At 40.4% G+C, this 26,564-nt stretch overlaps 2 protein-coding genes across 3 annotated transcripts; both read right to left on the bottom strand.

Moving 5' to 3' along the window:
• Positions 1-2,860: 2,860 nt before the first annotated feature.
• apbb1 (amyloid beta (A4) precursor protein-binding, family B, member 1 (Fe65)) lies at positions 2,861-11,429 on the bottom strand. Its single transcript, XM_068584794.1, has 14 exons — positions 11,290-11,429; positions 9,986-10,650; positions 9,015-9,220; positions 8,871-8,930; positions 8,688-8,767; positions 8,527-8,593; positions 8,228-8,374; positions 7,811-7,938; positions 7,016-7,130; positions 6,801-6,885; positions 6,631-6,711; positions 6,383-6,498; positions 5,748-5,924; positions 2,861-5,514 (listed from the first exon to the last, which is right to left on the bottom strand). The coding sequence occupies exons 2-14, from the start codon at positions 10,626-10,628 to the stop codon at positions 5,359-5,361; spliced, it is 2,061 nt and encodes a 686-aa protein (XP_068440895.1). The 5' UTR covers positions 10,629-10,650; positions 11,290-11,429; the 3' UTR covers positions 2,861-5,358.
• A 1,246-nt stretch (positions 11,430-12,675) lies between these two features.
• LOC137790495 (integrin-linked protein kinase) lies at positions 12,676-26,199 on the bottom strand. Of its 2 annotated transcripts, none has more exons than XM_068584790.1 (13): positions 26,070-26,199; positions 24,568-24,825; positions 17,935-18,100; positions 17,049-17,144; positions 16,840-16,936; positions 16,656-16,739; positions 16,355-16,440; positions 16,150-16,259; positions 15,814-15,941; positions 15,496-15,617; positions 15,255-15,354; positions 14,248-14,378; positions 12,676-14,132 (listed from the first exon to the last, which is right to left on the bottom strand). In XM_068584790.1, exons 2-13 carry the CDS (start codon positions 24,654-24,656, stop codon positions 13,983-13,985), a joined length of 1,359 nt encoding a protein of 452 aa, XP_068440891.1. In that variant the 5' UTR covers positions 24,657-24,825; positions 26,070-26,199; the 3' UTR covers positions 12,676-13,982. The 2 variants fall into 2 exon arrangements, with proteins under 2 accessions (XP_068440891.1, XP_068440892.1); XM_068584791.1 differs by having other exon boundaries at positions 24,568-24,814; positions 26,070-26,169.
• Positions 26,200-26,564: the final 365 nt, after the last annotated feature.

The following is a 26,564-nucleotide window of genomic DNA, read 5'->3' as shown; positions in this document are numbered from 1 at the left end:
TGTATCTCACATTATTCTGGCTTTTTACAGGGCTGGGGAAGCAGTAATTGTTTTATTTTTTTATTAAACTCCCTGTAGTGGTAGCATAAAAAAAATCTGTTATTCTCTCTTTTGGTTTTTCTTTGTTGCTGTTCCAGCTCTGTGCCTTCACATGTCCTGGGGCTGTGTTTGATTTGCTGAGGTCCTGACCACAGCCCAGCACTCGGTGGCGTCGTCTCCGATTAGCAAGAAGCACAGATCTCCCCAGAAGTGGGCAAAACAAAAACAACAACAACAACAGCAGCAACAACAACAGAAAGGCAGCAAAAACTGTCACGCTTATGGCAGCATTGAAATAGAGGCTGCAGAGGATATGAGATTCTTGTTCTCGCAATCTGAATCAGTGAGAGAAGGCCGTGCCCTACAGGGATTCCCATCATCTCTCTCAGACCTTGATACCAGGTTGAAGACGGAGCTTGCACCCGCTCTTTTATCTCGTCTGAGATTGGTGATTTGATTGAAGAGCCCAGCAGAGGAGGCGCAACTCCTCTCCTTCCTCACAGAGAGGGAAAGCAATGTTCCACAAGACTACACATTCATTACTCAAAATAAATCTCCATTAAACAAATGCCGTAAGCATAATTAGGCTATAGGAATAATTATAATTGTGATTACTTTCTTCATGGGCCGACCTATGTAAATCGTGATTGACACCCGGCAAAAACGGAGTGCATAAATCAAGCTTCAGAGAGACAGAGACACTGCAGCACAATAACACGCATCTGAGCAGACAAAGGGATTCAGGGCATGGGTGGCGGTAAACATGCCAACACGTCATCTAAACACACAAGACGACACGCAACTACTGTATGTTTTTTGTATTACATTGCAGAGAATAAAATGTACACTCAGCTGCACGTACACCTTCACATTCAAATGCAACAGTCCTGCAATGAATTCTACCTTTTATCAAGGTTGAAGTTTGGGATCTTCAGTTTTTGCTGCAGCCGTTTTTTTTCTCGTTCTTTTGATAAAAATATATCCAGACCTTTCTGAAACAGCGGGAACAAAGCACAACAGCATGATGCATAATTTGTATAATTGAATTCAAAGAGTCAACATGTGTTTCAGTTCCACACGACATGAACAGCGCATACTTCATTTCATAGTATAATACGTTTGCAGTTGGTATGTAAGAAATAAACAGAATCAGCTGTTTTCCAGGATAGAAGAACAAAGTCCAAAGTGTATTTTCTTTCAGCACCATCAACAATTAGTTTGAATGTTTTCCACCTGTGATTGGCTCCTCCTCTTCCTTTGTGCATTGCATTGTGGGATAATAATATACAGCAATAACAGGCTCAGACATTAAGGTTTGTTTGTGTCAACATTGACTGTTTTGAGTGCACTTTTTAAGACCGACAATTAGTGTATATATATATATATATATATATATATATATATATATATATATATATATATAAAGTCTATGCTAATATATGCAGCCATGCTAGTACTTATCGGAAGCTGTACTGAACTAAGTACACACAGTGATTAGCAGTATCTTGTTCGTCTTGGTTTAGGGTCTTGGCATACTGTTTACTGCCACAGAACAATTCAGGGAATCACCAGGGTATGTGGGCTTCATCTTCTGGGTACCATGAATGTGTGCAAATAATCCAGTCAGTAAATGTTAAGATATTTTAGTTACTTTCATCCCTAGCACTATTCCACGAACATGAAAAAAATGCAAAAAGGCTTGTGAGCGCACCTTACCAACGTGGAAAAGAAAAAATACGACAAATACAATTTGATTGAAGAGCTGTAGATTATGTTGCAATATGATGGTATTGATTCCAGTCGAGAGAACTGACAGAGTTGTAAATTATTGTTCACGTCTGGTAGTGAAATAGTCTTAAAAATTGATTTAAATGTTACAAGAAACCAATCAGTTTAAACAAAACCAAAAACACAATAACGGACATAAAGGTTATTGCTCAACTGCATTGAGTGATACATACCTAATGAACTGACCACCGAGTGTAAATGTGAGCTGTACTCCGTCGAGAGATGGTAGAAATGCTCACGTCGACTCCTGTGGTGTAAACCTGAGTGATATTTGCAGTGAAGAAGCAACACTTTTGTTTTAAAATCCACCTCTGATATGTTTAACACACATGATGCAACAGGACAGACTATGGCGGTGGACTTGGATACGTTTCATCTCAGTCAATAAGTAAAATAACACAGAGGTCCTAGCCTCGCTCTTCAAAAGAAAGCGATTATAGCCCGAGCCTTGATCTGCCCGGCCGCTCCAGGATCCTGCTGGCAGGGCAGTCCTGATATTTGTGCGGAAATGGTGAAGCAAATTATAACCGGTCTGCCACGGCTGCGGATTCCACTTGATGTGCACCTTTCATCTCCAAAAGCCATCTCTTAGGGAAACAATAAGCTGCCCCACCCATCCTTTTGAACTCACCAGGTGGGGGCAGCAGTGCTGATATGAAGTGAACATTATTGCTTTTTTTTTTTTTCCTCTCCCTTTTTGTGATTCTCTGCCAGGCTGGTCTGTCAATACTGGTGTAAAACCAGTGTCAGCAGGTTGAATGTATATGCAAAAGAGCCAGACAGGTTGTGTGTGGCTTCTTTTACATTTTAATGGAAAAGCTGGGAATGACAGATAAAAGCACTAATACAAAATGAAGAAAAAACAAGATTGTATGCTTCCACAAGCAGAAACCAAAAGGAGACATCTTCAGGCTGTATGATCCATCCCGGCCCTCTATGGAAACCCACTTGGCTTCATACAACCCTCCCTCCCACCCCCCCTCACCCACCCGCCCCAAAAAAAACAATATTAAAAGACCACAAGCTAAACAGGTATGATATGTTCACATTTATTGTGCAGTGACTTTTATATACATACATTTTATACACCTAATATACATGAACAGAAATAAATTAATCTGCTAATGTTCTTGAACTCATCTAGCTTTTACTGTTGCCACTGACTGGACACAGCTCACTCTGAAAAAGCAAATATAACTCCAAGTGACACATGACATGGCAGTAATATGAGTCAATGTAGACTAATTTTCATTAGTGTTATATCTTACACTTATAAAGAAGCAGTTGGTAAGAGTTTTAGTGTTAGTGATAACTTCTAAAATGTTAAAAACGTCTATAGGAATCCATGAGAGTAAGTTCTTTTTGTAAGAAAGGCGAGTCACCACAAAGCATTGTATTGACAAGGTCCAACAATAAAGTCAACAGTGCTCTATAGCTGGGAACACTTCTCTATATGGGATTCATTTCTAATTCATATATTTCTAACATGGAATATATCTTGTGTGGCTATTTTCTTTTCTTCTACACTCTTTTCAAGAAACGTCTGATTTCAACTTTGATTAAATATAAAAATAATATCAAATATGAGTGTATTTTTAACAATTCAACACTGGGAGAAAGGAGAAATAATGATCTAAAAAAGGCTTTCATTTAGACCATAGATGCCTCACTACGCACCAGTTAGACCGACACAAAGTCGCACTTTTAACAGCATCCTGATATAGTGGACACAGTCTTATCCATCAAGAAAACCACCATTTCATTGATGCATTTGTTTTCATTTAAATACAAATTTGTATTTGTTAAGCATGTCTATACATTCATTTTCACAATTTTTGCTGTAATTTAATTGAATGATGTGGGTTTGTCTTATTTTTTCATCTCTTATGTAGTGGAATCAGTTAGTCTGAGGATATCTAGTAAGAGTTACCGATGTCTCAACGTGGCCAAACAAATGCCCTGCAGAGGTTAACATTACCAAAAGATCTTACAAACTGCATCTTTAACCTTAGAGATGACTATTACTATTGTGCTACATACAGTATTTATCACTGACAGACACACAAAGATAAAATACAACTTGGCTAATTAGTGTTTTCTTTATAAAAAAGTAAATCTAACAAACTAATGTGAATAGCATCTTAATTGTGTACATTGTAATGTGTGGAAACAATAAAAAATACATTAACTGGAGTGTCCAGGGCCCACACATGTGACCAAGGAGAAAAAAAAAGAAGCAAAGATGTAAACCACTGGAGAAATCATCTCTAGGTGTCCCATATACACAAACTGTAAATACAAACATTAACCTGCTCTCATCTTTTCAGTCTGAAGGTACTCACAGGAAGTCTAACGTTCTACTGCTAGCTTATGATAAACACTGACACCAACTAGAGTGACATGCCTATGAAACACAAAACAACACATCAACTCCAGCCTCCTCTTGCCGTACGGAAACACAGAGAAAGAATTTACAGGATACATTGATGGGTCTTAGCGCTACGCTGCTGCGGGCAGCAAGAACTCTAAGCTATCAAAACATGCAGCTTGTGGTGAGTTTCTACAGTACGATTCAGTAGTAGTTGGTGAGAAATGGCTGTGTGAAAACCCAGAGTTTGTATTTCTTATTACAATTATTTCTAGCGCAAGATAATGATCTTCAACATGGCTCTGTTGTTCCGTTAGCCTCGCATCCAATCCAGCCAGACTCTCATTAAAGTGAACGAATAAAATCACAAGGCAGCCATCGCGTCACCACACCATACGGGAACATCTGATTATTGCACACTAGCACTGAACTTGCAAATGTTCATGCAGAATGTATGAGGAACACACTACACTCAAATCAGTGGTTGCTCACTACGTGACAGATGACCATACAGCTCTTTGGAAGACTAAAATACATTGTTGGGGAGGGTTTTTGGGACATAGAACTACGTGGCACACCACTGAGACGGCGCTTGTGGTACAGCCTAAGGTGGTGGAGGGAGAGATGATCAATATCAGGATCCTTGACACCGACTGTGTTGCAGTACCGTGTTTACAAGTAGAAAAGGAGGAGTGTTGGAGATGATAATTGCACCGAGGAGGAAAACGAGACCATTTCTGAGAGAGAATCTAGCAAGCTCCTTTTTACGCAAATTCTAGCGTCTGCATGTAAATATATTTTACATCCATATCCAACATTCATAGCATTGTTTCTGTTAAAACACAAAAATAGTTAAGACTCACAGAAAGAATCCCAGCAAAGAAACAAGAAAGAAAGATCGGAGGCCAGGGTTTCATCTGTTTGGAGATGGGAGTTTAAAATTGGTGTATAACGTAAAAGCTAAAAAAAAAGGGAATAAATGCAATCTTTTCACACATGTACTTTCCTCACAAACTATTCCACACACCAGACTAGCGACTAGACAAGTGAAACGGTTGTAAGGCGAAACAGTGGCAAAAAGATGAGAATGGGGAGTGACATTGAGACGGGGTTGTGGTGATGGACCTTGTGTTTAATGGACTGTGGACCATCTTCACTCCACCTCAAGGGGATTGAGGGCCTGACCTGTAGCTCTTAAAGCTGCCCAGCAGACTCTGCACCCCCTTCTTGACCCGCCGAGCCACAGAGTCAGCAGGAGGAGTAGGCAGGCAGTAGGCCAGGCTGGGCGGACGTGCATCCAGACATTTCTGGTAACGAAGCTGTGAAAAGAAAACAGAAACAAGAGTAAATGGTGGATTACAGACAGTACTAACCTCAAACACTGTGTTGCGCAGTAAAACAACAGTAATTCCCGTTACTGCTAAACTAGCTATGCGCTTTGGGACACAACAAAGTGAAGTCTTTGTTCGTTCAGAAATGACTTTGAAGGCATTTGCGTCTCCACCTCATCTCTCCACCTGTACGGTTTGCATCTCATTTGTTTAGGACTCACCATGCAGGCGGCCTGCACAGCCTCGCTCAGACTCGCTGCGTTGGGTTCACACCAAAACATGTGACAGGTGTAATCCTGGGGCCCCTCTGCCATGATGAAAGCAAAAGAGTGGACGTTCTTTCCCACGCCCATAAAAGACAGGAAACGCACCCTGCACTCGGACAGCACCTCTTCACTCTGCGGTTAGAAATGTACAATTAACAACATTTACTTTTAATACTTAAGGTGGGATGTGTTTAGCATTGTCACAGTTTAAAGTGTTACGTCAATAATTATGTATTGAAAAGAATTAATTTATGTGGTTAAACAATAACATTTTAAAAGTTTTACTTATTGAGATGTGTGTACTGGTGGAGTAAAAAAAAAATAAAAAAATTGTAACACACAGGTGGTAAAACATAAAAGACATGTTTAACCAATCTCAAACTGTTGGAAGTTTACACAGAAAACCAAACAGGAAAAGGTCAATCCATTTGATGCGCGCTGATTGGTGAAATTTAAAGTAATGTCAAAGCTGAACGACAGCAGGTAAAGTCCACAGTAATGCAGGAATATTATAAACTTGATCATATGGCTTACATCCCTACAAAAATGCCTGGGTTCATGTCATTCATGTTCAGTTTGTAGTCCGTTACCTGTTTGGAAAGTATTGTGAGGGTCGCTGGTGCGATATTCACTGAGACCGGAGTCCAGTCACTTTTATCTTTGCCCTTAATTGCTGCCTCGAGCGTGTCGTTGATTATATCCATACCTGAGAAATACACAAAGCACATTGTCACAAATCATAGTTGTGATCAGCAAAAATATATATTTTATTAGTTCAAGGCACGGCCAGCGTAAATGATTACAAAAGCCATGATATACTTAAAAGGTGTTTTCTTACCAACTGGCTTAGCCACAGCCTCACAACCAAGGTAATAGACGTAGAACTGGTGGAAGAGTTCGTTTTTCGGAGCAGGAAACTCTGTTAAGAAATTAAGAAGAATTAAGTGGTATGTATCCACACTTTGAGTTAAAGGGGTATTCAATAGGCCCTAAAGGTGCTTTCTTTACCTTCAATAGGGATGACCACAGGGTGACCCGGGTCAGAGCTGAGCCTGCTCACCCCTGGCTTGGTCGCCTTTCTCTCCATCATTATCTTAAAGTCAAATTAAGGGATAGAAAATTGTAAATTTGTGAACATTGAGTCAGGAATACATGGTTCATTATGAAGCAAGAGACTGCATTGAATTCATAGTGAAACCAAATTCCATCCAATTGTGGCTGACCTTTGAGCACATCTCATGTAGGCTGGTGGCTATGTTCTTGGCAGGCGAATCACAGCGAAAAACATGACACTTCAGAACTTGAGTCAGGTTGTCTCGGGCCACATAAGCAAAATCCCTGCAGATGTAATAAAATGGAAAAGGTTACATTTACATATTGAATCGTTATTACAACATCATGCGTGAGCCAGTTTGAATGAAGCACACGCAACAGCACAAAAATCACACACACAGCTTTAAAAAGATAATAATCATTAAAGTGTACCTTTCCCTGTTCATGGTGGGAAATGCAGCATGAAAGAGAGACACCATTGTTAGAGTGCATGGAGACAAGAAGCTGGTAGAAATAGTCTGGATTTTCTTTGCTTGCAATGTTCTTAACAATCCAGCAGAGAGCAGCAGTGTGCAATAAAATACAAAATGATACAGAAGTACAATGTGATTTTCATGACAGATTTCTGTAAGAATGCAGAGCCTCTGAGCCACAATGAATCGTGAGTACAGGAGGAGGTATATTATCTTAAAATAAAATGAAACAGGATACTGACAGACCACTTAAAAGTTAGACGTGCTATTTTTTTCCTAATTTAAGCGAGCGCACTGGACATATTTTCACTGAGCACAAACTGTAAATGTCAAAAGAATATGAATACAAAAATGTTTTCTCCTCCATGTTGAATGAAATATATATGATTTCTAAAAAAAAAGAGTATATAGTAAATATAACTGGCCTATAATCAAAAGAAACCTTTTGGAAGTATGGGTTATTTATTTAGATCCTGTTCGGTAGCAACTGACCTGCCGTTGTCTCTGCCAACACCCCAAACACGGATGCTGCCAATGGACTGAGCATGCAGCAAAGTCTGACCCAGCGGGTCGATCAAGTTCATGGTGTCGTTCTCCAGAACCATCAGCATATCTTTACCCTGTCATGACACACACACACACACACACAGACACACACACAAACACACACACACAGACACAGACACACACACACTATGAGCAGCATGTCTTAAAAACATTACAACTAACTGGGCTGCTATTAAGTTAACATATTGATGCATGCATTAGTATAAATTAATCAAAACAACCAAATACAAGGTTTTGTGTGTACAAATATGAAAAACCTGTGTGAACTTGTATCTTTTCAAATGTATCTACAAACAATAGTGGACGTTACAGGAGTTGCCGTTGTCTGTTAAGTCCCCTTACCTCTCCCCAGATACCGGCAGTGTCATGAAGGTTGTGTTTGTGATAAGAAAGCTGTCTGATGCAGTTGTTGACAGCAACACTGCTCTTGCCGGGCACCATGTCCTCCTCAGACATCTCTACCCAGCCGAGGGAACGCACTGCAAAACACTGACAACACACATATGAAGCACATTAGTGCAAAACAAGACAGCACAGGGAAGTAGACAAACAATTAATGTAGGTCATGGTGGAAATTGGTGGCGTGAGGGATTCTCTATGATCTGATGCTGCTTATTATCACTCTTTCAATACTGAATTACCTTAGTTTCTAAATCTGTGCAGAGTGGAGCAAGCTTCTCCTTTTCCTCAGACTGGGCACAATTGTAACTACAATGAGAGAGAAAGAGCGAGAGAAAAGGATAATTAACAGAAATAGAGTAAGAACAGGGGATAACTATTAAAAAGCTTTCACAGCACATACTTGAGGTTTATGGATGCATAGCGTAGAGTAGCCCCTTCAAACTCCTTCAGACTTTGATCCGATGCAACCTCAGCTTCCTCCTGAAGACACGGTCGAGAAGAAAAAAAAAGTCAACAATGGAATTTATCACCCATCTTTTATGTATTTTGAGGACACTAAAACAACATTCCTGCCATTACTTACATTCCACAGTTCCCCTTCACCAACTCCTTCATCTGTGCTGGAGAGATGAGCCCAGGATTCCTGGCAAATTTAACAAGAAATATTAGTGTCTACAGACTGACATGGTATTTGCCTCTATCCAAGCGAATGTGCGTTCGACCTCACCTCAGTCTCCTCACAGAGCGTGGTCTCTAGGGACATAGTCGAGGACATTGTGGAATCGCCAAATTTCCCCAGGGGGGAAGGAGGCTCCCACTGGGTGGTGCCTGTGGGGATGTGCCAGTAGTATGTGCCTGATGTATCTCGAACCCTCATCCATCCTGAAGGCAGGTCTGTGTCGGTCTCAAAGGCACTGGAATCCCAAAAGGACTCTGAAGGACAAGGAAATGGACATTGTTTAATGTCTGGTTGAAAAGGTCAAGAAACATAACAAAGACAGATTGAATTTTAAAGTAGTAAAGTATGGTGTCTGACAATCAGGATTGTAATCTTCTTAACGAATTTAACCAATAACCACAGCAATTTTGTGTTGATGAATACTAAAATATAATTCTGATGAGACTAGATTACTACAATACATTGCTATATATTAAAAAAAAAACATTTGTATTTGTGCAGTAGTCATTTCATCAGTATGTTGGACCTGACTCCAACTTCACATTGCACAAAAAAAAGAGCATGAAAATAGTCTGCATATACCACACAGATTAAAATAATTATTAGTGAGAAGAAATTCCATATTTATCTGTAATTTGTTTGAATATTGTTGGATTGAAACAGAGAGCCATTAGCTCTTTGTGAAAAATAAACTATTTTAAGTCTAAAACAATTTTAAATGTATTCAAACTGAAAGAGTTGGGTGCTCTTCAGGCACACAACCCTTTCACAAGATGTACCTGCATTTATCAGCAACACTTCAATTTTATTCTCCCCTTTCAGCATTTATAAGCAATATACAAACATGTTTTATTGATATACCATCTACAAAAGCTTTTACCATGTCTCCATCTGTAATGGTACTTTGTTTTTGTGCATCTTGCCGTCTGTGACACCCAACTGCTCTTTCATGCATGTTAACTGTAGTATTATGGCATAAACGTGTGGCCTAAACATCATCTCCATGTACTTCTATATACCTCTGTTGCCATTTGGAGAGCTGTCAGCGGGGTTGTCGTGAGACAGTACAGGCCAGCTGGATTCCTCCTCATTTGGTGTCCCGTTCATGTTGGAGAACAGGAGGCAGGCATTTCTCCCTACGACACCGCCCTCTCTCTGAGACTCCACATCAATCGGTACCTCTGTCTCCGTCTCTCCTTCGATATCACCTGATGTCTCTTCATCATCCTCTGATGTCTTGTCCTTTTCTTTAGCAGCATCTTCTCTCTCTTTATCTTTCACTTCTGTAGACTCCAGAGTATCAATGAGCAGCGGCTGGTTAAGGATGTTCTTGGACTCCTCCTGACTAAGACGAGGGATTGTCGCTATCTTGGGAGACTTGGTCTGCTCCTCGTTCCCTTGTTGTTCTTCCTGAGTGGTGTTCTGCTGAGGGAAGTCATCCTTGTTCCCATTCTGACTGATGTTGCAGTTGTGGTCCTGGTCCTGGTGGTTCTCAGCTACTTTCCGCAGCTGGTTCTGGCCTTCTTTGACCCACTTGGCATTATTGCCAGTGGACTCCTGGTCGCACCAGATGCTGCTGTCATTCAGCTTGTTCTTCAGCTCTTCGTCTTGTTTTTGTTTGTTCACAACATATGGCATATCTTCATCATCATGACCACCCATGTTAACTTCCCATGTAACAGCGCTGATGGAGCAAAAGGGTGAGATGTGTTAGCAATACCGCCAGCAGGCTAGCGGTAAAAATGGTGAGGTTAAGACAGATATTCTCATCAAAGTTCAAATACATGTACAGTGCTTGGTGGCTGCAGATACATTCCGTGGTTTAAACCATGTCCATCAATCGCTAAAATATCTTAAATTACATAGTCTGTAAGCTAAAGCGACTAGCTTGTCACATTAAGCTTCGGAGACAGAAGTATGTTTCTTGATCATTTCTTCCGGGTTGGCCTTCACCGCATTGACTTTCACTGGTGGATTGTTCCGACGAATATGAAACGTACTTCAGCAGATTCGCCTTCCATTTGCCAACACGACCTTTTTCTTTTTCGTGTTGAGCTCAATATTGAGCTAGTCAAGAGCCAATTGCATCCTTTTATATGTATTATGCTGCATGTGAACTAAAATACGATTCTACAAGCGTACAGAAACACACAAATATAAATAGGAAGTCATGGCCGCAGCTGGAAATAACGGGATCCACCCGCCACCATCACCGTAGTCATCTTGGCTAGGCTAACGTTAGCTCCTCGGCTAGCTAACGTTCACAAACAGCAAGATCCTAGCGACGCGCTTTATCGACCTTATATTAAGAATGTCCACTTACCAGCTCCACTAAAGCTCCTGTTGTCGAAATGTGTCGGACTGTGCGAGCTTACTACATATTTCCACAAATCGTGAGGACTGACATCGTTTGTAGATGGTGATTTCTGGCGATGGAGGGCGAATCTGCGTCACAGGTCGACGTCACGGCCAGAGCTCGCTGCTTGCTGCCACTCAGGCACAGCGCAGGAGGATAACCTGATACATTAAAGTGGACCATCCCCAACCTTATTTGGGCATATTGATCCGGCGCTGCATGTATTATTATCTTCCATTCCAGCAGCAATAACAGCAGTTGACAAGCGGAGGAAACATCTCTTTAGTTCGTGTTGATGCTTTTCTAAGGGGACACTTGGTGGGCTCGCTCTGGGGGACGACGCCAGAGGATAATTTCATCTCTGACCCCCTGGAGCTGCTGGGCACCTGGACCAAAACCCCTTTTATCTATTAGTTTAGATTTAAAACTGCAGGCTTAACGAAAGTATAAAAGGACCTTTTCTTAATGACTTACATTCACGTTTGCTGACTTGAGATTTAATACACGTTATAAATGGTTTACTAACTTTATCTGACGGCATATTAGAATGTGAGAAATTTGTGATGCTTGTTTGGAAACTTTATCAAAATGTATAACGAGAAGTACCTAGAGTATCTAGAATAATAGCTTATTAGAAAGTAAGAAACTCACCAGTTATATTCTTCATAACCTTGCAGTCAAATAATGTTCTTAATCTTAATGATATATATATATATATATATATATATATATATATATATATATATATATATATATATATATATATATATATATATATATATATATATATATATATATATATATATATATATATATATATATATATATAATAGATAAATATATATATATATATATATATATATATATATATATATATATATATATATATATATATATATATATATATATATATATATAATAGATAAAGCATTATGACATTTTATTTTTTAATTATGTATTTATCTAAAGACCCTTTATAAAGGGTGACTTATCGGTAAGTATTAAAATATTCGTCAAAAATATAATTTTTTAGAGACATTGATTAAAAGCAAATTATATTTAAAAAAAAGACCAAGGTGTCCAACCAACGTTTGCTGAGAATTACTGAATAGTAACATGAATACATTGAATAAGAAATTGAAAACAAATGTTTGAAACATTAAGCCACGATGTTAAAACTTATCCAGCATGACTTAAATTGTGAGACTTTGGTAATCGCATTAACATAATTTGCTCAATATTATATATTTCCATATTTTAACAGCTTTGTGATTATATATTCAAGCTGTATTCCAAAATAACCCAAAAGCATATCCACTTCCTACTATAAATTCACACATTCAAGTTGCCCATATGATTCCTTTTTAATATACTTATATATAAATACATACATTTGTATAAGTCATTCTTGATTTTGGCTTTCAACTTGTGATTCAGCACAAACAAGCAAGCTGGTGGAGGCAGAGAGACGATGCAGGTAGAAGAAACAACCCATGAAATTGATACAAAGTCTGAAGTAATCTAGAGGACCAAAACAATCAACACAAGTGAGAAAGCAATGTGACAGGTTGCAGGACGTTAACGCCACCCCTTAATGTCCCAGTCTGCAGCTGTTTCTGATGTAGCCATAAAGGTAGCCCTCATGCTCGAGAACAAAACAACACATTAGAACTGTACCTACGATATGCATGAATAAATTACAGTCTGGGTTGCAGCGTTACAAGGAAACAAAGTATTGTTTGATGATGTTGGATTACATACGTTGCCAGTATTCAACATGAAAACACTTGATTTTAACAGACAACTATATACTCTTTGTAGGAAAGTACAGAATTTGATCATAATAAAACCGTTACACTTTTGAAAGGATAAATGATGAAAATAAACTAGATTACAGTAATTTATTGAAGTAATCTAGTTATAAACCAAAGCAATTATTTAGAAAAATAATCCCAACATTGCAATGATCAACACCAACATGGTTTGCTGCTCTGGAAATATATTTTCTCTGGCCAGTGTTACATCATCGTCAGCAGGTCACGCTCAAGATGGAAGGTACAACACTGCTAAGTACTCTCACAGGCATCATTCATTCATAGATCATTTTTCTTAATCGTAAATGCTGTTTAAATGCTTAGTTTCAGACATTTGTCATGCTAGCCCAGTTACACAGTTCCCTTCCCCCTGCACAAGGCAAGCTTTGAGTTAATATGTTATTTTGTTTTATAAAGCCACAACATAGAGGAGCAGTTTCCTCGCAGGGTGACTTCTCAAGAGTCAGTCAACTCCCGTTAAGAAATATAAGGCCTTAAATCCACCGTCATGCTGACCTCCACAGGTTATTCAGTCTTGCAGATTGAAGATGATTGTACTAGTCCACATGATTACAGTTTATAAGATGAGCAGCATCAGCGGATCAGTGATAAAGATGGAGACAATAATACAAACTTGAAACACGTTGAAAAAAACAAAAACAAAAAACGTAAAAGACGTGACTGCGGCTGAATTCATCTCAGTAGCGACAGTGGCATTGAATGCAGCGGTAGAGTAAAGAGTTTAAGGCAATACTGGTAAGCACCACACCACCATATCAAAAGGGATTTTTGGGGTCAGAGGTCCCCTAAGTCAGCGGTTCAGAACCAGAGGGCAGAAGAGGTCTTTCACTTGTCCTGCATTTTTTCCAGAATTGGCACAATCATGTCAAATTTGGGCCTCTTTGCTGGGTCCTCGTTCATGCATATCTTCATGAGCTTGCAAATGTGGGGTGAAATGCCGGGGGGGATGGTGGGCCTTAAACCCTCTAAGGCAACCTGCGGGCCGAAACAGATAGAGGGTTGGAACTGTGCATTACATATTCTTGAACGCAATAAAGCCACGAGTTGTGGTTTATTTTGGCTGCAAGCGCTTGTTGATAACTCTGCTGACCTTCATGCCAATTTCCATGTTAGAGAGGTCAGCGTACGGCACTTCTCTGGTCACCAACTCCCACAGCAGGATAGCAAAGCTCCACATGTCTGCCGACCGGCGGTTGATCTCTTCCGGCTTCTTCTGCAGGGCTGGAAATCACAAAGAGAAGAGCAACGAGCGAAGGTTATGCAGAGCAAACACAGAAACTGGCTCCACAAAAAACAAAACCATTGACTATAAAAGATAAATATCATTATATTGCTCAAGCTGTATCGGTGACTCGTAGACGTCAGTGTTTCTGTATCTAAATTAAATCTTAAGCTCTTTTTCCTGAAGCAATTTGTATCCATCTGTTCCAGTCAACAGTAACTATACAATAAAACAAGTTTTTTTGTTCTCCATAAATCATAATGACACCTCTAAGTGTTAGAATATATTCAGATTAAATTTTAGTACATGTATTACTGTGTACAGTATTATTGTGAAATACAGAATTTACTGAAGTTACTTATTAAAAGCTCATTGCTCCATCCATCTGTTCTGTTAGAGTGTTTGAATGTTACAAAATGACGCCCTTGCTGAAGATAAGTCCTATGGAAAGTCTTCACCTTAACCAAATGTGTACGTTTATGCCATATCAATAGCAAAACACTCTCTGCTCTCAATTTCATGGCTCACTATCCACTATATGCAGACTCTGTGGAGGTTGTTTCTATGGTAACACGTCTCCTGTATCACATGCAGTCACTGCCATCATGCACCATACTGCACTGTAAAAATTAAAACCTTTTTCTGTGGGTTGCTATTACCGTTTGTATCACTGCTGCAGATGTGCCCTGGTTATTTTGTTAATCAGTTTATGTTTCCAACTTGCTTGGATTTCACTGTATCTCCAAGGGAAATCAGCTGAAGATTACATTTAGTTCTGAGACCGTCTTCTGGAGTTCCCTGCATCCATCATCCACGCTCCAGCTTGTGTGGTTTCAGCTGTCACTTGAACTCTGTGCTGTAAGAGTGATGCTTACCCTCGGGGGCTACCCATGCAGGCGAGTACATCCTGCCAGGACACTGGAAGGAAAACTTGACATCTGCCATGCTGATCCTGGCTGTCATGTCTTCATCTATCTGTTGAAACAAGCAACACGGACTGAGATGTCACTTTACAGTGCAACACTTTCTTCTATTTTTTCGGCAATTTTCTTTGATGGGTCGATTTATAGATTGAGGATCCTGAAAGCTATGCTTGAAACCACAACTTCTACTTACCATAACACTCTTGCTATTGAGATAGTGACGAGGGATCATGGGTTCAAGTGTGTGTAAGAAGGCCATTCCACAAGCAATGTCTAGCGCAAACTTCACCGCCTGTGTCTGGTCCACCACAAAGTCTAAACAGCAGAGACAAATCATAAACAGATTTCAGCCAAACTTACTTTCACCACATAACAAGTAGACAGTAAAATTGCTAATGTACAAAACAATTAGGGCAACATAATGACAAATGTGAAAGTGCAATAAATCACAAATCCCTGCCAAACACGAAAAAAACGGTACAGACTTTGTGACAGGAGTAGTAGTACTCACTAGTGCCTTCATGCAGCACGTTGTAGAGGGAGCCATAAGGCATCCAGTGTGTGATGATGATGGGGTGAGGGGCGGGAGGAGACTGACATGCTCCCAACATGGGTAGAACATTCGGGTGGGAGAATATCCTGGGATAGAGCCCAAGAGAGAGGCAGACAGACAGACAGACAGACAGACGCAAACCCACAGAGGATTTTGACATAAACATACGGCTTTTGTGAGATGCAATACCCACAAAAATAAATAATGAATAAAGTTTGGTTCAGCAAAATAGACAGACAAAATGAGTGAACACAGAACATAAAGACCGTATAAAAGTCTGGCTTAAATAATAACCTGAGTTTGGGATATTCCTCATTGAAGTCTCTGCTTTTCCTTGTGGTCCAGTCACGAATTTTTAGCACCTTAACGACAACCTCATTTCCTTGCCAGCGCCCTTGCCACAACTATAGACAAGAATCAGATATGAAAAAGGTTTAATGAAAGACATGTAACTCTGATGACCATTTAGTAAAAAAAGGAGGAACAAGAGCAGAAGTACCTCTCCAGACTGGTTCTCATTTATTTTAGCCACGAGCAAGAGCTGTTTGTAGTCAATGCCTGCATGTTTGTTCAACGTGCCATTGCCTAGAAATACAAGATGGAGTCAGACAAAAGGCCTGTTATTCATGTGAAACATTCAAATTGGTTTCCTGGGAAGCAAGGAACATTGTCCTTTATCTTGCAGGACAATGACCAAACAAGCTAATGGAAACTGGTCAGCTCATAAACCAGATTATGTGTGTGTGTGTGTGTGTGTGTGTGTGCGTGTGCGTGTGCGTGTGCGTGTGCGTGTGACTCACGGGGTCGGGTTCTCGTGGTGCCTTTCCAGAACGTGTCCTTGAAGGGAATTTTAGCCAAGCTCTGTCCCATTTTCTCAGCCTTTTCTGTGTAGTGGAAGAATTGTTTGTTATAAGAAAATTGAAAAATGTTTGGATGTTTTTTTTTGGATGGAATGAGGCAAGTGGTAACAGGGAGTCAGGATACCTCTGAGGAGTTCACGCAGGTGAGGTTTGGCTTTGTCCATTGGAGTTTCTCCATATTTGTTACAGATGCTCACCTGAGCTCCACTGGTCACAAGGTCCTGAGTAAAAAGACAGCTTGATGTCAGCGCTGCTTTAATAGTTCACAGTGAGGAAATGTATGCATGAAAACAGATACGTCTCAGCTTTAGCACCACCAGGGGGCACACTAACCTCTGCCACGAGGTCTTGGCCCCAGAAGCAGGCATAATGCAGTGGTGTGTTCCCATGTTCGTTAGCTGCATTAGTGTCTGCTTTGCACTGGATCAGCTGAAAGAGACGCATAAACAGAGGATTATAAAACTAAAAACAAGCTGGTCAGATCTTGTTTGGGCTGTATACAGGGATGAGTGTTAATCCTGCCAACATTGCCTGTGGACACATACCAGAGGTATTGAGACATGTCTACCATTAAATTCAATATCTGCCTGGCAGCAACTCTAAATCAGACACGTAGTGTGGTGCGTCTGAAAAGGAATCTTGCAGGTGATTCTTTACATGCTGCACAAGCGTTTTTGCAGAAACAGACCGGTCCTGTGAGTGGATCACTGCATTGCTGGCTGAATTGCTGACTGAATTGCTGGCTGCATTGCTGGCTGAATTGCTGATGCAAAGACTTTGCTTTTAAGTGGTACATTTTTGAAAACCTATTTTGGCAAATGAAAATAAGCCACAAATTGTCCATGAGCTATAGATTCAACCTGCAGCTGATGTATTTGTCCTATATGGCCTAAGATATATTTAAAAAATTAGCATGTCAGCAAACTGTACCTGAATAAATCAAGGATTAATAAACATATTTCATCATCATACTTGCAGTTATTGAAACTGTTGCCCAACACTGACAAATTGCTCCACCTCCCTCCGCACGGCTGTAGTTTAAAATTGCTTCTGATGGAACTGCAAGAACAGACACTCTATAATTGCTGAACAGCTGAGCATTTTAGCGTTCATAATAGCCTGTGTTTAGGAAGCAAATTTAAAGACATACATCATCATTGGACTGTGTCTGTTTTCCAGCATCCCTGTGTTTACGCCCCGGTGTTCACGCGAACAATACCTTTCCCACAATGTCGCGATGTCCGTGGCTGGAGGCCAGGTGCAGAGGCGTGTCGTCCCCCCGATTCATGACGTTAATGCGAGCCCCTCTCATGATGAGCATGTCCACCACGCTGGAGCGGCCCTCCCTGCACGCCCAGTGGAGAGGGCTGAAGCCGTGGTCATCTCTACGGTGAGAGAGAGAGGAGAATTCATATTCTGCACAGGTTTTACCATAAAACTTCAGCAAAGCAAGGATGTAGCAACTTTTCCTTGACTGCCTTGCAAGTTATTCTTTGTGTCAGTTGAGGAAGAGAAAGAAAGTAAACCAGCAACTTCAGCCCCTTGGCTACTTTATCTACCCACGTTAGATTTTTCCCTGCAAACAATGTTGTGGTATAACTGGCACATGGCCAAATGTAACAAACTACAACTGTATTTTGGAGCCTGTGTTTAGCTTCGACAATGAAAATATCCCTTTTCAAAAAGGACAAGTGTGCATTCCAGAGAGAAAAGTGGGTGGTCAACATGCCAAATATAAATGTAATAAGCTGGTTTACATTGCATACAGACTCTTGAGTGCCTGGAAGAATACCTCAGTTCAAAAGAGAAAACAAAAATGTTTACATTGCATTATGTGCATCTAGTAAACTGGCAACTAACAGTCCTGCAATAAATCCTCCTTTCATTAGGTCTCTACCCAATTTATACTTGTCTGGGTAGAAGAAATAATAGAATAGAAACTTGTTTTACGCTATTCAGTATTACAACACTGAGCTTTGAGAGGGCCTAATGAGGAATTTGTTCACTTGTACTTTTGTCATCTTCCTCAGAAGAAGGAAGTTGACACAACTCAGACAACAGCTAATAGACCTCTTGTGCATTCCTTATTCCTCCAAGTGACACTGACAGCGACACATGTTAGGACAAAGTGACGGATGTAGTACCTCCTCGGAGAAAAGGAGATAAAGACTGAGAGATTAAAACACAGTAAGAGCGAAGTGACAGAGAGTCGATCAAGAAAAGGCTGGGGGGTGGGGGGGGAACAGCAGGCTGAGCATTTGCTGCAGTCCTTATAAGGCCCAGTGAGACTTCCTTCAGCTGTCATTCTTCATTTCTCTCCCCTCTCCGCCTGGCTGTGGTCACCTCCCCCTCTTCGACTCATACTAAATGCCCACCCTCATCTGAGTCTCACAACTCCCCTCGTCCTCTCACCCAGATCCATCTCCTCCCTCTTTGTTACAGTGAAACAGCTGGACAGCACTGATGACATATTCCACTTTACATACACTCTCCTTTTCCATTAGGGTTGCATTGTTTGTGCCAAAGACACAGCACCCCAGATAATAAAGTCATGCACTTGCTCAGAAATTATGAGTAGGCAGACAGCATAATAATGTGATCCGAGAACTGAGGGAGTATTATGAATCTGCAGGAATCTGAACCCTCTGCCCTCCCACCCCCCGCCATCAAGACGCTGGCTTGTATTCACACATCCTGCAGAGCTCTGTTCAAAACAGAATCAAGAGCCCCACAGAGACCCCTCAGTCCCCAAACACACATCTATCTGTGCATCTGGGTGACCTGGTGCAGTCACACCACATCTGCTCTGCATGCAATTTCCTCTCAGACCAAAAGGCCAAATCCTGAAAACTAATTACACTAAGTTCATGAGAGAAAAACTCCCAACAGATCCACTTAAGTGATTTTATAAAGTTTTTCGCATTAAGCACAAGTCTGTTTCGGGAAGGAGGTCGGGTTGTGAAGTTAGTGACTCTAATCTTTCGAAGCAAGACTGCAACCAGAAGCAAAATTACCAACCTGCTTATCTATTTATCTAGTTCGGGGTGGGAAAACTTTTTGGCTCAGGGGCCACGACTTTTAAAATTTGACAGATGGGCCGGGCCTAGCATAGTAATGGTGCGTTCACACCAAACGTGTTGCGTATACATGGCTTATCTCCTTAAATAAGAACAGTTCCTGTTTCCGCCATCCACCATGGAAATAACCACCAGTTCTCCTTTATACTTGTTGTGTAAATTCCACAAACGTCAGATCATCACACTCGAGCGTCTGAATGATGGCCGCTACCAACGCTACTTCAGGGGGACCAGCAGCTGATTCAGCAATGACAGGACGGCGGTGATGACGGGCGGAGCTTGAAACGCTGATTGGCTTACGTCTACTACTTTGATAGTAGCAGATTAACAGTTCAAATCTTTTATCAAACAAAAACTAATTATCTGCTTTTCCGCTCTTACAATGTGACTCAATGTCCGTCTTTGTTTAATCATTTTTAACTGAAAAAAGACGGCGCCTCCTATATACTAGTTTTGGGTCTGTTGGTTGGACAAAAAAGAAAAAGAAAACACGTTTGAAGATATTATCTTGGAATTTGGGGAATGCATTCATTCACAATCTTACATTTGGATGTATGGTTGAAGAGAAAATCAAAAGGAGAGGCAGACATAGACATACAGTCTATTAAGTGAGAAAATGTGGACCAAAAAGCCCATCACTCTTCTCTCATTTATTCTTTTGTATTCTTATCCTGAGAAATTATTTGACCTTTTTAATAATATTTTTATTGTAAATGTCAACATTTGTGCTTTTGTTTTTCAAATATCATTACTAATTTCTAATAGACTAAAAGTCCTTTAATGTAAACAAAAGGGCGCCAATAATCCACATGTAACTGCTAATGATGCCTCTGCTTTCTGTGTGTGGATTTCTATTCAAGGACCCTTTTTATGGGATAGATTTTTCCTTTAAGCTAGCTTCATCCCCTTAACCCAAAGGCACTTGGGTGCCAGGGTTTTCTTCTCCTGCCCGCCCCCCTCTGCACTGGCTGCGGTAATTTATTTCAGGCACTTCCACCTGCCAACAGTGCTCAGTCTGGCAGACGGAAAAGCCAGAGGAAGAGCCCTCGTCTGCGCCCTGCATGTCTCTGCCCCGACATCCCCAACAGGTCGTATGAAAAGCCTCGGGACCAAATTCAAGGAACGTCGAACAAACGAAAGAACAACAAGGTCTAAAGAGAGAAAAACTTCTGAATGTATATGATTTATTCTGTCACCTCATGAACAGTCAAAGAAATATGTTATGCTGTTCAAGATGCACAGCATGTCAAAAGCAGAATTTACGGCACTGAGGGCTAGAAATTGCCAAAAATATCTCCGGTAACTCATAAGTACTGGAGCCCTTAGGAATGCACAGTGACAGAGACATCCTCAGGTGATGCTCAGACAATGAAAGTTGAACTCTTTCTTCATCTTACTTAACTGTGTTCTGTCCACCTCAGCCTGCTGGTGTGACATCTCTGAACTCCTTTACCTCAGCCGAAGATCATTGGTAAGGAAAAACCGTCCACTCACAATAAGGGGAGACTGACTGTTTTCCAACAACCCCAACAGAATGATACGTCTGCTATCTAGCAGATCACATCAAGTCTGTTTCACGAGTCAATATATCGGCAGATACCCAATACGAAAAGGCTGATTGGGCCAAAAAAACAACTTGATCAGGATGTCCCTAGACAAGGCAGTTGAAGACAATACATTAATCTCAGATTGCGAAAACAATTGTTAATGTTCTGATGATTTCAGTTGATAATAAGGCTGATCATGTAAAAGCCTTCTGCAATAGCTGCAGAATAGAGATGTCACACAAAATTCATTATATATATATATATATATATATATATATATATATATATATATATATATATATATATATATATATATATATATATATATATATATATATATATATATATATATATATATATATATATATAGGCACTAATCTTAAATGGAGTATTGTTAAATTCAATTTCGGAAAGCCAACCTGATAATCTGTGCCGCCTCGTTCACATAAACTGCTCACACTAATTCCTCCGAGACCACTTTTACCTGCTGCAACAAGCCTCTAGACCACAGTCTGCTTGCAATAGTAACCGATGGCGGCAGCAGGCTCACACTGCTGCTCCCACCAAAGAGGTTATATATAAAAGCAGTATTCACACTGTAAATCTAGCTCCCTCCCAAACAAGGAGCCTCTATCTTAACATGGTAAACAACTCCAGCATATGTGCCGTCCTACTGTTCATAACAATCACGAGTTAAAAAGAAAATGTTCTGCTCCAGCTGTTATTCATCCATGTACAGAACTTCTTTTGGAAATACAGACAACCATCAAAGCCTCGATTACGCGCCAAAGAAATCAGAAGAGCATTGACCTCAGTCGTCTGAGGCCAAACACAACCCGAATGTGGAACTGGGGAAGAGAGGATGAGCACACAGCCGCATCAACATAAGACAGAGACACTGTTTTAATACGACTACAGCTGCAGCCAACAATTGTTCTCGACATCGATTAACATGCCAAGTATTTTCTCAATTGGTTTGACAAAGCGTTGAGAATAGCTTCATGATTTATTTGAAGCTAGATCATTTGTTTTGCTGAATTTGCACTATTTTCACACTAACAGTCTAAAACCCAAAGATGTGGTGTTCAAAATTATAGTAAAGTAAGAAATAAGCAACATGCTAGAACACACAACTTAAACTATTAATCAATCGCAGATTAATTTTCAGGCAATTTACTAATTTAGAGGGGGGAAACGATAAATCGATTGGTCGCCTGTCAGAAAATTCACCGGCAGCTATTTTGATAATCTTTAGCAGAGGTGTTGTAGTCTTCTTTTTTTTACAATTAAAAATGCCTGTAAACTTTGAGGAAATATTGAAGGGGAAAGGATTGGAGCCATCTAATACCTCTGGGAGACGAATACAGGAAACATAAGAGGAGGAGGAGATAGTGATGTGCTCTGCGAAGGCATACTGTGCATTTCCCTTTTGAAAAATCCACTATCTGTCCCCCCACCCCATACATGCACACACAAAGATCCTCTGTTTCGTCACACATAACTCTTCCAGTCCTGCCCCATTACAATAACCTCCTCCCCCTCTCTCAGTTTTGGTAGGTGGTAGACGGTTCCCTCGAGGCCTGGGTGTTATTCCTTGTAAGGAGATTCAGCATTCCACTACAACTCTCTGGGAGTTACATCAGTGTAAACACACGATACTCGAGGAACATGGTGAATAATTACAGTGAGAATCTGTTGGGCTGAGATTTAGTGAGATAACTGAAATGTAGGAGGGGAAGCACTACAAGCTCTGTTGGGAAATGAAAAGGGAAAAATAACTGTTTTTCCCCCACTGGGAGAGCTATATCAACCGGAAAAGGGAACTTGACATGCAATCAGCTAATGGACAAGTCACATGGTGGAAATGTATCATGTAGCTCAAGGCAATCACACTGCCATACAACAATAGGAAAACTTAAGTGAAGTAAAAATGGACATAAATTCGGCGCAGAACAAATCTGTAGTCATAGTGAAACTTAAAAGGGGAGGGGAAAAAAAACACTTAGCTGCAACATAAAGACTATTTGGCATCTTACATATGTGGACTTGTTTTCTTGCATATTATTATTATACTTTTAGCTATTCTTGACAGTAAAAATGCCTCAAACATGAAAGCCCTGACCAAAAACTATTTCTAGACTAAATCAAAAAAGGTACATAAATGCATCTATGTGCCTCAGAAGGCAACCGAACAATCTCATCTTTTTACATACTATCTTATTATTATTTACATTATTACTGTGTTTGAAAAAATTGTTCACTTTTGGACGTTGTCGGTCACTTCACTATAAACGGGAATGGAACTTTAGTTTAACTTTGCATCAGTAATTAAAGAAAATTAAACTGCTTTCTTTGAAGCCGCTGATACTCAACTATGTCCTTATGAAAGTAATTTGTGTGAACTACAGTGTAGAGAACAACCCAACTAGTTCTTGAAACATTAAAAAAGGACAAAAAGGAAGAAGCTCCAAGGTAAACAGTCATAATAATTAAATGGATTGACTCTCTTTGTTTGCTCTGAAAACAAATACCGGTAGTCTTGGACAGAGGAGTTAAGAAGGGAAACTTCCCGGATGGCAAACACTACTTGACTGTCGAGCTCCGCCAAGTGCTTCTTTACAGTCAGCTGAGGAGACAGAAGCAGCTCAGGTCTGACCGATCTGTGATTATCAAACTGATATTTTGCATAATAAAAATGTTCAATCCAAAAGATGCCTGCAGTATTATTTCCAGTACATTGTCTAAATTTCCTTAAGAGTTAAATACAATTGCAGCAACTGAAAGCGTGTCTAACTCTACAATCACAGCAGGTTTCCTGTCCTACATTACTCTTTTGAAATACTCTGCTGGAATTCTGGACATAAACATGTGCCCACAAGGAAATGGGTTCAATCACAGGCCACAATCTCTGTAGAGACCGGTTGAGAGACTGTAGAGAGGTGGGCTTTCAGTTTGAATAGGGTTAGGGAGAACACATTTTAAGTAAGCGATGAAACTACAAAGCATCTTCGAATTAATTGAGATTCTGATTTACACTATTTAGCATCACAAATTCAAGAACAAGGTGCAAAAGTAATCTTTGATCGAAACATAAAGATAAATAATCTCGAAACCCATGCTAAAGAAAATACATTTGGCCGTGGTTATTGTGACATCATTGTTGAGTAATGGCATCCAAAAGTAACATTTTACCCAGGTAAGTAAAAGCAAAAGAAAACTTTGGCTCACCCTTGATTGAGATCGTTTTCTGTGTTGTCCAACCATAAGCGAACTGCCACTGCATTGCCTTCCCGGCACTGTGTGAAGATATCATCCATTTTGTCTTGTGAATTGTCCTTCTCTATTATGCACCCGTAAGAGTAGATGCAGAACTGAACTGGGACAGATGAGAGAGGCGACCCGAAGGGTTCAACAGGGTGCTGGCCAGCATCAGCCCGTCATCTGAAAGAATAAGCTATAGAGAAGCTGAGCAGCACTGCAGCAACCCTAACAAAGGGGACACAAAAAGTGAGGTTGCTCTGTTAACACATGTTTCAATCTGTTTGATCCCTATGCCAGACAATAAACCCTCTCTGTTATGACCCTGTAGTACAAAGCTAAAAAGTAAGTCAAGCAGGCAAGAAACCCAGTGTTGAGTAATCATATCCGCCCATAATACTTGGTGACTCACAATATTTGGTTGTGACTGTCCACCAGCGTAGACACATATCTTTGTCCAGTGCTATGATAAATTATGGATTATTATGTGCTGTATTAATATTTAAACATACATGGATTTTTAAAATCAACAGTAACCTACATTGATCCACTAACAGAAAGTATATCTGCAACTATTTTGATAACAGATCAATTGTTTAAATAGACATTAATAATAAAAAAGGCAAACATTACCTGGTTCCAGCTTCTCAATTTTGAGGATTTACACTTACTCTCTCTCTCTCTCTCTCTCTCCCTCTCCCTCTCCCTCTCTCTCTCTCTCCCTCTCCCTCTCTCTCTCTCTCTCTCTCTCTCCCTCTCTCTCTCTCTCTCTCAGTTTAAATTATTTATTGGTCAGACAAAACAGTCAGCTCGAGCAGCCTTAAACTCTGATAAGAAATATGCCATTCAAACAAATTAAAATAGTAATCAAAAATGTCTCTTTAGCAAAGCCTAGACTATAATAAAAAATGTGCTGTCTCCAAGAAAAAAACACTTATTTAAAGACTTATTCACAATCACTGTGAATGAAGGATGTTTGATTGAGCCAAGCACTCAAACGTAAATGACCACACGAGGTACGTTACACTGCTGGCTAACTTAACATGCCTTAAATCCACTTAAGACGACTGAGATTCCTTCGTGTTGTGAACACAAACACAACCTGGTGTCACAGTGATGAGTTCCCCGTTAACGACCCACTGCCTTCACAGCAGCACGACTAGCTGAGCTACTACCTGTTAACGTGGACGAAGACTCGTCATCGGTACTTTAGCCTGCGGTTCACCCAGCTCCTGTCAGACGCCCCTCGTGTTCTTACACTGAATCCATCCAAAAGGGGACTAAATTAGCTTCACGCATTAGCTAGCATCCTGCGGTTGACGCAATGAGACCTGGCTAACAAGCTAACCAACTGCCCTGAATCCGAGTCCCTTTCTCTCTGGCTCCACTTAGATGCACAAGTAAACAGCACACGTTGGTGCTTCAAACAGTCCGAGACAATATTAAATGTGCCTCAAAGGCGATAAACCTACCGGGTGTGCTCGCCTGTTGCTGTGTAATTCGGCTAGAAGTTTATTAGCGACGTTATGTTGCGTCCAGGACATTGAACGCTGTGGGACGTCCACACCCTCACCGCCGCCGCACGTACAATACGTAGTAGCGTCCTCATTTGAGGAAACCGGCAATCCGCCCCCTACAGGCGGCGGAGGACACTGCATGACGTCTAAATATTCACAGCCTCGGGTCATGGTTATTTTAAAAGAGGCTGCGGAGTAACTAAAGCTATCGGATAGTGTCTGGGAGTAAGTGGCGCAAATTGTAGCGGTAAAGATAAACATAAAGATAGCATGAGGTGAACATATTTAAGGAAAGTCAAGGAAAGTAACTCAATACTTGTGTGGATGTACTCATTTGCTTTGCATCAGTGGTTATGTGCATATTCAAAGAGTAAATCCTCCTTAAAACAAAACTATGTTTAATTCTGTCCAATGATGCGATATGATGTGCATCATTTTGAATTGAAGAGT

This window comes from Clinocottus analis, unplaced genomic scaffold (assembly GCF_023055335.1).
Source record: "Clinocottus analis isolate CAN_PGR_092001 unplaced genomic scaffold, fCliAna1.0.p SCAF_2, whole genome shotgun sequence".
In the NCBI taxonomy this organism is placed as follows: Eukaryota; Metazoa; Chordata; class Actinopteri; order Perciformes; family Cottidae; genus Clinocottus; species Clinocottus analis.
The sequence above is the reverse complement of the archived record's forward strand: the minus strand, read 5'-3'. Positions and strand labels throughout refer to the sequence as shown.